Raw genomic sequence first — 13,755 nt, forward strand, 5'->3', positions numbered from 1 at the left:
TTGGTTTATGAGTTTTGGCTTAGCCAACTAGTGTCATGTTGAAAGTGATGTGTGTTGATCTTGGGTAGCCAGTTAATAGCACGCAGGCCAGCAGATTTAAGTGCAATAGGAATTCACCATTATGTTGAATATAGTTTACATTTTTTGTATACATCCAATTCAATAAATCCTAAGTTATAACAGGTAATGCACTGTAGGAAAATGAGCTTTATTTTAAAAAATAGAAAAGACTGATTGTACTGGCATCACTAAATGTTGCATCCAGCTGTCCATGAAACTAAACAACCCCATACAACGATTCTCAGGATCCACAATGTGATTTTCAGAATATTTTATCATATGAATGGTGTAAAACTGAAAATACAAACAAATCAATAATGCTTACGTAGAATTATAAATAAATATATTTGCTATTAATTGTAGCATATGCTGTTCTATAGTCAGCAACCCGAACACTTTCCATCCTTACCACTCGACAGTTGGTGAAGATTCAACAACCAGTGATAGACATCATCTCAACTTCATTATCCAAACATCCACTTAAGCCACACATGAGCAATAATAAAATAGTATTACTCACAGGGAATAACACTGTCCTTCTAAACTAGTAATAAACAGATTATGGTGGATTTTGTAGCACTCAATCCAATGTGCTCTCCCTGAACACTTCCTGTCTCACTACTTCCTACTGTGTTTTTCTGTTCAGCCAGCAGGGGCCGCTAGAATGCCAAACATTTATTGGCCTGTCCAGAACACCAATTACAGAATGTTACCAATATTTAACATAGTTCTTCATGGTACACATTTATATTTACTTGTGTACTGTGTGTATGTGATGTATAATCTCATATATTTCACAGCCTTTAGCCGGTCAACTTCAGTGTTTGGAGGATGTTTAGTTTCCAATAGTAGGTACGTTTGTTCTCTGGTCCACTGCTTTCATGTGGTCATTGACCCAGTCAGAGACAGGATCCACACAGAACATCTTTCCACTAATCATCTTAAAGCTGGAACAGAGACAAAGGTACAGCAATGTTCTGTTAATACAGCAGGCCGGTACTAAATAACCCAAGATGGCAAAAATGTACCTGTGTGGGAAAATCACAGTAAACATTCCTGATGTAAATGCCAATATCAGTGATAATTCGCTGTGGAAGATTCTCCCACTGAGCTTAATGTGAGTGTGAAAATCAGCTCTTAATGTTGTTGCTGCAGCACCTTCACTGCAGCGTTTCAGCAGGAAGTCCAAACCTGATTCCAGAAATGGTTCACAGATGCAGTGTGTGGACTGTGTTACATATATGAAGGGCTGTAGCAGGCGTGTGCTGCCTCTCAGAGCAGGTGATGCTCACACCACAGCTTTGATGGAGCAATCGCTTCTGGTCCTGTTGTAGGACACGATGTGCTTGAGGGGCAACTTCATCTGAGTCAGTTCATAACAGCAGTCTGCAGGGTTAAGATGAGGACCTGGAAGACATCAGCAAACAGTTCCAGACAAAGTTATTATTAGACCAGTATATTCAAGGAAGGTTGATACAGTGTATAACCTCTCAGGTATATATCCTCCCCTGTGAGGGACTGGGTTCAGTCCCTGTCTGGGCTCCATGTTATACCAATAATAATCCTTGGAAAAAGCTCCTATCACTCGACCTGCCTACCTGGAAATTGTAAATCACTGTGGATTAGAGCATCTCCAAAATGTGTAAGAAATGCATCATATAACAGAGAGATGGAGACTCACCACTAGAGACCAGCTGGAGAGAACAGAGCAGCAGCACAAACAGCAGAGCACACAGGTTCCTCATTCTAGCAGAATGTCTGATTTCACACAGAGAGAGACTGTGAGGTCAGAGTGGGCCCTGTACTACAGCACAGAGGAGCTGAGTGAGGAATGAGCTGCACCTCTGCATTTATACTCGGAGACAGAGCTGCTTCTCTGTCTGAAATCCCCTATGGTTCTAATTTGAAACATAGTTCCCGGTATAAACCTTCTGCCGCTGTGATGTCAAGGTAATAAAATGATGAGAAGCTGCAGGAAGTGTGGATGACCAAATTTGGTCTCTGTGACAAGTCTGGGATTGAGGAGAGGACTTACTAAAAGATGCAGTGTTATTGTGATAGGTACCAAGGGGATGAATGAGGCTGATGTTTTTAAAAAATATTACAAACGGTGATGTGGTGATAATGGTGTCTGCTTGTTTCAAGAACGCTGTCATCATACCAGTTCCCAAACAACTGAATATCTCCTTGATTGACTACAGACATGAATGACTACAGTCATCAAGTGCTTTGAGAGACTGATATTACATCACCTCTTAATCCTGTCTGACAGCCTCTACGACCCTCAGACATTCACATACAGAATTATTAGGTCTGTAGACGATACCTCAATATATACACTACAACCTACAACACTTGGACGGTCCTGTTTGGAGATTTTAGCTCTGTGTTTAATCCCATCATCCCTTATGGTCTCAGGTCTAATGGAGGCAGATCAATGTGTGCTTTCCTGTTTGCTACTGGATCCACAACTTCCTGTCCAACAGGAAGTAGCAGTGCTCCACAGGCCTGTGTTCTCTAATTACTCTGCTCTCATTACACAAATGACTGGACCTCTAACAGTGACTGTGTTAAACTTATTACATTTGCAAATGACATCATTCTGGTCGGTCTCTTCTCTACCACCACTAAGTCCAAATACTATAAGAAAGTGAGGCATCTGGTGTCCTGGTGTGGAACTACCAGACTGTAGTTCTTGTGGAGATAACCTTTGATTTCAGTTGGAAGCTAAATCCTCTGGTACCACTGGGAATTCTCAACTCCACAGTGTACAGGACAGAGTCTTACAAATCTCTGATCACTACCATTCAGCAGGAAGTGAAATGGAACAGACACAACATTGCAGTCATGGAGAAAGATAAATAATATATAGAGAAAGATAAAGAAATAGCAGTGTTCAGGTTTCTGTAGTCCCAGTCCCATTTTGTTTGGGTGTTTGTGTGGGTGTGTGTGGGTGTGAGAGGGAAAGAAATCTTGGTCATTATTATTTTTGTAATGCTATTCTCACCCAGTTGTTATTTTTGTGGACAGTAATGAAGGTACCTGTGCTGATGTGGGTAGGAGGAGGAACATGAACATGAGATGTGACATTCAGGTTCCACTGTGACACAGGGACTTCCAGACCCACTGTGTGCGTCTCAGTGGCCGCCTGCGATTTTAGAGTTGAACATTATTTCACCACCACATAAAGTGGGTACTTCACACAACCACAAACTAAATACAACTGACACAACATTCACTTTTGACTACAGATGTTGCTTGTATATTGTTTATTGTGGGTATATTGCTTGTATATTGTGTATTGTAGGTATATTGTTTGTATATTGTGTATTGTAGGTATATTTCTTGTATTGCTTGAGTCAACAGCAGCCAGAATCAAATTCCTTGTGTGTGTCCGCATACTTGGACTGTAAACCTGATTGATTCTGATTCATGCTACACTACAGGGATAGTAAGAAATCTAGAAAACAAGTTCAGTAGAAGGTGAGGGGGGTTGACGCCTTGGTGACACCGTTAATTGAGGAAGGGAGCAGGAATCTCACCCAAGCAGACGGGATGGGAATACGTGCACGGATCCTCAGCCTCATCCAAACAGAAACAAAGGGATTGAAGCGCACTAGATTTGTCTAGTCCAGGGAGAAAACCAGAGTCCACGCATGTCAGGGACCTCAACTCTAACCACGACACCAGAAACACAGAAAATGGCAGAAAACACATGCAGGAACACTGCCTGCTACAGATTTCTTTTCCTGTTGAACAACTGACAGAGGGGGGAACTCTTTTCTGAGACTGAGACACGAGGGAAGACTGTCCCTCATAGAGCAGACAAGAAAGACAAAGGACAATGTAGCCCAGTGAAAATATAATGAAAAGATAGTAATAGTTCCTTTAATAGTTGTGTTTTGTGGAATTTTATTTTATAAATGGGTTACATGTTGTATTTGGTAATGGGTAACACAATACTGTATGGAGAAATTTAATGTGCTGTGTATCCTGACTTTGTTCTGTGGAGTATCCAATCCCGTGACTTCTTCACGGGTGACGTGGGAAGGAGCAGGAGAGAGGAAGAGAGAGGTGAGGAAGAGGCGAGGAAGCAAAACGTAAAACAGCGAAGTGACCAAACAGTGTATCAGATGAAGAATCAGTACTAGTTAAATCAGTGTGTGAGAGAATTTTGCCAGATGAGGGTTTACGCAGCCCAAAAACGTCCATGATGACCAGTTAGTGTCGCTGGTAGTCGGTGGCGTAGAGAAGGAAGAGCTAAAAAGTAACTACGGCCAACTCGCTCAGCTGGTCGGACAGTTAAAGTTCACGTCCGAGGGGTATCATTTCAAGGAAGATAACGCAGCTGGAATTGCTGATAACCCCCCTGTGTGTGGGAAGATCTGAGGTGCAAGTCTCGGAGAAGGGACAGGATTGATCTGAGAGGCTCCTCCGTGTGTGCTGTGCTAGGAGAGGTTACTTCGCAGAATGGACAGAGAGCAAAAAGGACAGTAATGTGCACCCATAAATACCTGAATCTTCACTTAGACATTATTTCCTTTATTATTTCCTGCTCACTGAGTGAAGGGGCCACTGTTTTTCTGTTTTTCATGCTCGAGCCTGCAACGTTTTTGTCGCGTGTGGACAGTAACCTGCTACGCCACTTAACAAGGTTACAGACTCCCAAAATTAAAGGACTGGGTTTGAAAAAGGGGTGTCTTATAATAAGGGCAGGTGTGATGCTGATTTACTGTGTTCTTTCTTAAAGTAAAAACTGTTCATTTTCATGTTTGATGATCATTTTTGTTTGATGTCTTAACGTATCACAGTAATAGTTGTTTGATAGGTATTACTCATTCTAAGTAAAGTAAACCCATAGGTTGGAGGAGATAAGGACAAACTCTTGAACTGGGAAGTCTGTTATATTAATCAAGTCTAATTCGTGACATGTTACAAACCCAGTGGCCATCCTAGCTTGAGGAGACCCTGGGGCATTACAACATTCTTGTGGGGAAATTCCTACTTGAAAATTCCCAATTTACACACATTTACCAGCAAGCTTAGCACACATGTAATGCACATTAACAGTGGCCTTTGTGACGCTGTTAGGTAGGGGTGTGGCCACTGTAGCAAAATCAGAATATATTATATTGGTGAAATGATTGTGTATGATTTAGTATTGCAATATGACTAGAAAATGCAGGAATTGCTATCCTCTCTTAGGAACGTATTTTGTTGTGTTGTACTCTTCATTTGTCCTGAACCTTAACTGGAGAAGAGAAAATTTTCTCCACGACTCCACCGGCTCCTTCTGGTGATGAACAGCTGGCACTGTGAGCCACCTATTACAGACCCATTGTTATTTAAGACACTCATAACAAAGGACACATTTTGGATGTTCCGCTGGTTTTACCACTCATTAGAGTGCTAAATAATCTTTTAATACTGGGAAATATTAGTCCAATTTTGAAACATCTTCATCGGCTCCTTGTACTGTATCGTGTACAATACAAAATACTAGTGCTGGTTTTTGAAGTTTCGCATGGTCTTGCTTCTCTTAATTTTGGTGTTATGTCCTGGGGTGTTATGAGATTGTCATATGTGCTGTTGTGCTTTGAAGTTTGTTTTTATAGGTTGTCCACATGTAGGTGATCTAAGAGTGGCCAGTGAGAGAGTGCAGATGTGACTTATCTTTTCCATATGTTTCAGGTTTCAAGTTTGGTTTATTTGTCACATACATAGTCAAACACAGTATAACTCGCAGTGAAATGGTTGAGAGCGCTCTGTCCAAACGGAGGAAAAGAAAACAGGGGTGCATAGAGAAATATAGATATTCTATATATGTGAAATATATATATATATATATGCAAAGAGACGACCTGAATGGCTGACAGGACAATGAACTGATGTGTGTGTATCTTAACTACTATTGATCTTGTTTGGAGTTGTAGGGTGGGTGGTGTGTTTTGCGTTTACTGTCCTGTTTTTGTATTAGGGAGTTAGGGGAGAAGTGTTGTGTGCTTCCTTTTTATTTATTTTTTTGCCTGCAACAGGGCCGTAACACGTGGTAGTTTGCTTCAGTCTTATTCTCCAGCATTTACTCTTCTGACTTCCTTCTGCTAAAGGTTCTTCACTCCAAGCTGTGTACATTTGGTGTTGCTGGCCCCAAGTTGTGGAGGAGCCTTGTGTGCTGGTACATTGTACAGTGTCCTTGGTTGTCTTGAAAGGTGCTTATTCAAAAAATTATTATTATTATTATTTATTTACTTATTTATTTTTTGTTATTAATGTTAATGTTATTAATGTTGTTGTTGGATAGACAAAGTCAAAATGAATTGTTATTAAGAATTTCTGATTGTGGGCATCATTTTGCTGCCTGTGTTGGTTTAGGCTTAATTAGTATGTGTATGGATGTATGTTTACGGTTAGAGTTCATATGCAAGATTTTCCAAAAGTCAGTCAGAGTATTTTTGCTTTTTTTTTTTTCTGGATTTCTGTAGCTCTAAAAAGACTTTGAAGTAGATGTAATGAAATAAATTGCTCTGTTTCTAATTCATTTGACCTTTTGAGTTAAAACACCCCACATGAACATAAACTAGCACAACATAATCCAACTAAACGTCAATGAAACAAAGATGAACTGATGAACACCAGTAGAGGCCGGTGAGTTACAGTTGACCTTTTACACTGACGTGTCTGCAGACACAACAGTCTGTAAGGGCTGGTTTAGGAACAGTAGTATTATTACATTTAATCTGCTCCACTCTCACATCAGTGTTTTGGTATCTGCAGAATAATAATCATCAACAATAATGACTAATAATGTTTTAGTCTGAGTACAGTGTAGGGGCCCAGATGATTCAGAGTGATTTCTGAGCTTGGTACAGCAAACTGTTGTTTTCTGGTATTTATGGTTAGGGTAAGAGTTAGGGTTAGATTTAGGGTTAAGGTTTCCTCATACACCAGGAAAGGCTTTCACTGGTTCAAGTGCAAAAGGAATTCAGCTTTATGGTGAACCTCTTTAAAATGACATTTTTCTTTTTCTGTATTTTCTGTATTTCCAACTCAATAAAGCATAAATTACAGTGAGCAAGACATTGTAGGAAAATTAGCTTTATTATTAATTTAGAAAAAGGAAAGCCTACAGTATTTACATATTTAACATAAATGGCTCCTTATGGCAGACAGTTATATGTACACATGTATATGTGATATGTAATCTCATGTATTTCACAGCCTTTAGCTGGTCAGCTTCAGTGTTTGGAGGATGTTTAGTTTCCAGTAGCAGGTACGTTTGTTCTCTGGTCCACTGCTTTCTTGTGGTCATTGACCCAATCAGAGGCAGGATCCACACAGTACATCTTTCCACTAATCATCTTAAAGCTGGAACAGAGACAAAGGTACAGCAATGTTCTGTTAATACAGCAGGCTGGGACTAAATGACCCAAGATGGCAAAAATGTACCTGTGTGGGAAAATCACACATTCCTGATGTAAATGACACTATCAGTGATAATTTCCTGTGGAGGGTTCTCCCACTGGGATTAATGTGAGTCTTTAAAACCATCTCTTAATGTTGTTGCTGCAGCACCTTCACTGTAGTGTTTCAGTAGGAAATCCAAACCTGATTCCAGAAATGGTTCACAGATGCAGTGTGTGGACTGTGTTACATATATGAAGGGCTGTAGCAGGCGTGTGCTGCCTCTCAGAGCAGGTGATACTCACACCACAGCTTTGATGGAGCAATCGCTTCTGGTCCGGTTGTAGGACACGATGCGTTTGAGGGGCAACTTCATCTGAGTCAGTTCATAACAGCAGTCTGCAGGGTTAAGATGAGGACCTGGAAGACATCAGCAAACAGTTCCAGACAAAGTTATTATTAGACCAGTATATTCAAGGAAGGTTGATACAGTGTATAACCTCTCAGGTATATATCCTCCCCTGTGAGGGACTGGGTTCAGTCCCTGTCTGGGCTCCATGTTATACCAATAATAATCCTTGGAAAAAGCTCCTATCACTCGACCTGCCTACCTGGAAATTGTAAATCACTGTGGATTAGAGCATCTCCAAAATGTGTAAGAAATGCATCATATAACAGAGAGATGGAGACTCACCACTAGAGACCAGCTGGAGAGAACAGAGCAGCAGCACAAACAGCAGAGCACACAGGTTCCTCATTCTAGCAGAATGGCTGATTTCACACAGAGAGAGACTGTGAGGTCAGAGTGGGCCCTGTACTACAGGACAGAGGAGCTGAGTGAGGAATGAGCTGCACCTCTGCATTTATACTCGGAGACAGAGCTGCTTCTCTGTCTGAAATCCCCTATGGTTCTAATTTGAAACATAGTTCCCGGTATAAACCTTCTGCCGCTGTGATGTCAAGGTAATAAAATGATGAGAAGCTGCAGGAAGTGTGGATGACCAAATTTGGTCTCTGTGACAAGTCTGGGATTGAGGAGAGGACTTACTAAAAGATGCAGTGTTATTGTGATAGGTACCAAGGGGATGAATGAGGCTGATGTTTTTAAAAAATATTACAAACGGTGATGTGGTGATAATGGTGTCTGCTTGTTTCAAGAACGCTGTCATCATACCAGTTCCCAAACAACTGAATATCTCCTTGATTGACTACAGACATGAATGACTACAGTCATCAAGTGCTTTGAGAGACTGATATTACATCACCTCTTAATCCTGTCTGACAGCCTCTACGACCCTCAGACATTCACATACAGAATTATTAGGTCTGTAGAGGATACCTCAATGTATACACTACAACCTGAATGAACCTGAATGAACAGTGAAACTCAGCATATATAATGCACATTGTTGGGAAATATATGACTGAGGGAAAACATGTATAGAGTTCTTCACACATGGCGAGGATTCATGTATCTGACGACGTTGTACAGAGTGAGATTTTGCTGGAGTCGGCAAGGGAAATGATTCCTAGAGCAAAGGTGTGAGTGTGTGAACGTGTGTGTGCTGTAGGCTCTAAATGTGTCCAGGAGAGTAATAGTTATTGTGTGTGTTTCAAACTCTCAACAGGTTGGCACTACTGTCCTATTGTTCTATCTATGGTAGCGTGTACACATATTGCCCCATGTGAGCGCTAGCATAAGGTATCGTGCCAAGTTGTGTACTGGGACTGTACTGCGGAAAGAGTTCCGTTGAATAGTGCGCAGGCAGCTGAGTGAGAGCGACCTCAGTAGCGAGTGATACCGGTCTCGAGTTCTGGTGATAAAAGCACGGTATTAGGGATGTTTTTGTTGTTTTGTTTATGGGTTTTTTTTATTTAAACTCACTAGAGATGTGGATGTTCATTTTGATTTCCCAGGATCCCCTGTAATGGACTGACGCTGCTTGTTCTCTTTTCTTTTTATAGTTTTTTTTCTTCTTATAATCTGAGCCAAAGGATCTGTTGGAATAAAGACCCGAGTCGGTGTGGGTTCTTGTCCCGGCAACTACATTAAGTTACGTAGTGCCTTTTACAGTCAGATCACAGCACACTAAAAGAAGCGATATATACTTCATTCAAATATTTATTGGTTATGAAATGCACAATATCATAAAAAGTGCAGAACTCGGGATCCACCGCTGTTCGTCTGGCCAGATGTATGCCTGGCCTCCACGAGGAGTCTGGATCTCTATTCTAATCCTCTGGCCTTGGGTACACCCAGCCTCCACCCAGAGTTTGGGTGTACATTCAAATTGTCTGGAGGCCTGTATTCCCTCCCTCCCTAGCCTTCTTCCTGCCTTGCCTGCCCTCTCCGTCCCTCTCTGCTTGCCTTCCCAGCCTCACTCCCTTCTTCCCTCCCTCCCAGCCTGCCTGCATTCCTGCTTTCCTTCCTCTCCTGCTTCTCTCCCTCCCTCAATTCCTGCATGCCTGCCTTTTCCCTCAATCTGCCTTGCCTCCGGTTCCTGTCCATGGTTTAGCCCCGAGTCTCATCTAGCATGAGTAACCCGGTTCTGTGCTTCATCGTTGTTCTCCTGTTAGCGTTAAGCTTCCTTAGTTGCCTCGTTATCATCCTTCTGCTTCTTTCCTTCATTCTATTCTGTATTGTGTTTCTCTGGTTAGTTCATTTTTTATATTCAACTTGTTATTCATTTGTTCTTTCCTGTCTGTTCGTTTGCTCGTTCTCATTAGGGTTTGCCTAGTCATTGCTTCAGTTCACTCTCACATCCCAGGCGTTGTTACACTTCGCATATGTGTTCACCCTCAACCTCCCAACTGTTACACTCGTGTGGTTCCTTATTTCCCAAATTCGAGATGTGTTATTAAATACATTTTAAATAGAAAAATAAAGATGCTGACTCAAGAATTAATTGAAGAGAACAGCAGGCCATGCATTTATTTTGATGTTCAATATAACATACAAATGAGGCTTATGGTAAATATGCTGTGTTAGAGTAATGTGAACACCACACAGGCAGGCTTAGAAGGTTATTTCTTTGACTAAGTTAAAATGAACGCTGTGCAAACATCCTCTGCTTTCATCCATTTTAGATGAGGATGGACAGACTGTTGCTCCAGCCAGCTGCATGACTCACCATCAGCCCCCAGCTGAAAGCCCCATCTCATGCATGCTGCGCAGTGAGGGAGAGTGAGTGTGGCAAGGGTGAATGCATCCCTGTGCCCATCACTGTGTCCATCAATTTGCCCATCACTGTGTCCATCAATTTGCCCATCACTGTGTCCATCAATTTGTCCATCACTGTGCCCATCAGTGTGTCTATCAGTGTTCCCATCAGTGTTCCCATCAGTGTGCCCATCAGTGTGTCCATCACTGTGCCCATCACTGTGTCCATCACTGTGCCCATCACTGTGCCCATCACTGTGTCTATCAGTGTTCCCATCATTGTGTCTATCCGTGTGCCCATCACTGTGTCTATCACTGTGTCTATCACTGTGCCCATCACTGTGTCCATCACTGTGTCTATCAGTGTGCCCATCACTGTGCCCATCACTGTATCTATCAGTGTGCCCTTCACTGTGTCCATCACTGTGCCCATCACTGTGTCTATCAGTGTGCTCATCAGTGTGCCCATCACTGTGCCCATCACTGTGCCCATCACCGTGTCCATCACCGTGCCCATCACTGTGCCCATCACTGTGCCCATCACTGTGTCTATCAGTGTGCCCATCACTGTGTCTATCAGTGTGCCCATCAGTGTGCCCATCACTGTGTCTATCAGTGTGCCCATCACTGTGCCCATCACTGTGTCTATCAGTGTGTCCATCACTGTGCCCATCAGTGTGCCCATCACTGTGTCTATCAGTGTGCCCATCACTGTGTCTATCAGTGTGCCCATCACTGTGTCCATCAGTTGGTCCATCACTGTGTCTATCAGTGTGCCCATCACTGTGCCCATCACTGTGCCCATCACTGTGCCCATCAGTGTGTCCATCACTGTGCCCATCACTGTGCCCATCATTGTGTCTATCAGTGTGCCCATCACTGTGTCTATCAGTGTACCCCTCACTGTGTCCATCACTATGTCTATCAGTGTACCCATCACTGTGCCCATCACTGTGTCCATCACTGTTTCCACCACTGTGTCCACCACTGTGTCCACCACTGTGCCCACCACTGTGCCCATCACTGTGCCCATCAGTGTGTCTATCAATGTGCCCATCACTGTGTCTATCAGTGTACCCCTCACTGTGTCCATCACTATGTCTATCAGTGTACCCATCACTGTGCCCATCACTGTGTCTATCACTGTGTCCATCACTGTGCCCATCACTGTGCCCATCAGTGTGTTCATCACTGTGTCTATCACTGTGTCTATCACTGTGTCCATCACTGTGTCCATCACTGTGTCCATCACTGTGCCCATCATTGTGTCTATCAGTGTGCCCATCACTGTGTCTATCAGTGTACCCCTCACTGTGTCCATCACTATGTCTATCAGTGTACCCATCACTGTGCCCATCACTGTGTCCATCACTGTTTCCATCACTGTGTCCACCACTGTGCCCATCACTGTGCCCATCAGTGTGTTCATCACTGTGTCTATCACTGTGTCCATCACTGTGCCCATCACTGTGCCCATCATTGTGTCTATCAGTGTGCCCATCACTGTGTCTATCACTATGTCTATCAGTGTACCCATCACTGTGCCCATCACTGTTTCCATCACTGTTTCCATCACTGTGTCTACCACTGTGTCCACCACTGTGCCCATCATTGTGCCCATCATTGTGTCTATCAGTGTACTCCGCACTGTGTCCATCACTATGTCTATCAGTGTACCCATCACTGTGCCCATCACTGTTTCCATCACTGTGTCCATCACTGTGCCCATCACTGTGTCCATCACTGCATCACTGAAGAGACACTGAGAAACTGTGATGAACAGGCGGAAGAGGACTACACTCAGATCATTATTATGATCCTGTGGCATTAATTAAAACATGAAGCTTCAATAAAGCCATTAAACTAATCCATTTGGTGGTACTGATATAATAATTTAGTAAACTAGTTGTATAGGACTTTTCAAAATGACAGAACAAGATAATAGCATACACAATCAAAATAAAAAACAATACAAACATAACGACAAAACACCGGGTAGTAAAATCATAGAACACAAAATCTGTACAATATAAACAGTTAAATAAAATTAGTAAGAGAGATAAAACTAGACAGATTTACAATATAAAAAATGTAATTTTCAGACGCCCAAACTGTGATGAAGTTTGCAGATCTGCGCCCTTCAAAACTATTTAGAATGAAACAGCTCAAATGCATTTATGACAGGCCCCACCCACCAGGCCCTTTTCCATTACTGCATTTGGAACAGCACCACCACTTTTAATTTAGCCTTCTTAAATGTGACGGTGATGACAAGGACTCACTGGTCCATTCAAAACCAAAACTGCATCGTAGTGGAATCCGAGTCTGTACCTAGACCAGGTGTTGGATAAACCGAGAACAATACAAAATAATTTCAGAATGTACAAAATAAAAAGAAGGAAAAACTTTACATTCACGATATAGCAAAGATAATAAATATTATTAGATTCTGTGTTATATTTTATAAGTATAATCATGAAGTAAAGATGGGTGAAATAAAGGGTCAGTATCACTGCCCAGACAGAAAGAGAGTGCATCTGAGAAAGAGAGTTCATACTACATCTGGAATCCACCAGAGCTAAACTGTAATGTGGACATTGTGTGGTCCAGCTGTGGCCATGCAGATGATGCTCATGACCAAGGTAACGGCTGTCATCCACTGCTTGAGGCTCAGCTAACTTAGGGACAAGCTTCCATCAGACAGTATGCTCGCAAATGCAACTGCCCACGGTAACCCATGAGAAGTTACAGTTGTTCGATTTTTCATCAGCTCTCCCGTTGCCGTCTCGTAGTTGCCACGGTTCTCACTGCTGTATCTTCTCTCAGTGGGCAGGTATGACATTTTCCCTTCGATTCGTTTTTGCTAAGTTTTAATGCTCTTGTTCTTTCCCTGGCTTTTACTTCCCGTCTACCTACATCAAGAATGTACTGTGAAAGTGAGATTTAATGGGCCAAATTAGCAGCTGGCTAGCTAGATGACATTAAAATGATTGATTAAATGTGCCCAGGTAGTTTGCACGCTCGTCTGGAGTGGTGCTTTACAACTCGAGATCGACCGTGTTGCTGTATTGTATGTATTGCATAAGCAATCGCACTAAGCAAAACGCGACCGTTTCAGCCTTCGTCCGAGGCCG

The 13,755-nt window shown here is 42.4% G+C and overlaps 1 protein-coding gene across 1 annotated transcript; it reads right to left on the reverse strand.

The window, feature by feature from the left end:
* Positions 1-292: 292 nt before the first annotated feature.
* Positions 293-8,309, reverse strand: LOC113588417. Its single transcript, XM_035532339.1, has 7 exons — positions 8,156-8,309; positions 7,767-7,881; positions 7,317-7,425; positions 3,103-3,208; positions 1,742-1,843; positions 1,353-1,467; positions 293-1,007 (listed from the first exon to the last, which is right to left on the reverse strand). Exons 1-7 carry the CDS (start codon positions 8,217-8,219, stop codon positions 896-898), a joined length of 723 nt encoding a protein of 240 aa, XP_035388232.1. The 5' UTR covers positions 8,220-8,309; the 3' UTR covers positions 293-895.
* Positions 8,310-13,755: the final 5,446 nt, after the last annotated feature.

This window comes from Electrophorus electricus, chromosome 12, assembly GCF_013358815.1.
Source record: "Electrophorus electricus isolate fEleEle1 chromosome 12, fEleEle1.pri, whole genome shotgun sequence".
Lineage (NCBI taxonomy): Eukaryota > Metazoa > Chordata > Actinopteri > Gymnotiformes > Gymnotidae > Electrophorus > Electrophorus electricus.

What these genes read in the sequence shown, in the direction of transcription:
- LOC113588417 (XM_035532339.1), bottom strand. Translation starts at nt 8,219, where the DNA reads ATGAGGAACCTGTGTGCTCTGCTGTTTGTGCTGCTGCTCTGTTCTCTC. An exon ending in TCTCCAGCTGGTCTCTAGTG is followed by an intron (nt 7,882 to 8,155) that starts GTGAGTCTCCAT and finishes GATGTCTTCCAG; the next exon opens with GTCCTCATCTTAACCCTGCA. An exon ending in ACGTACCTGCTACTGGAAAC is followed by an intron (nt 3,209 to 7,316) that starts TAAACATCCTCC and finishes CTAAAATCGCAG; the next exon opens with GCGGCCACTGAGACGCACAC.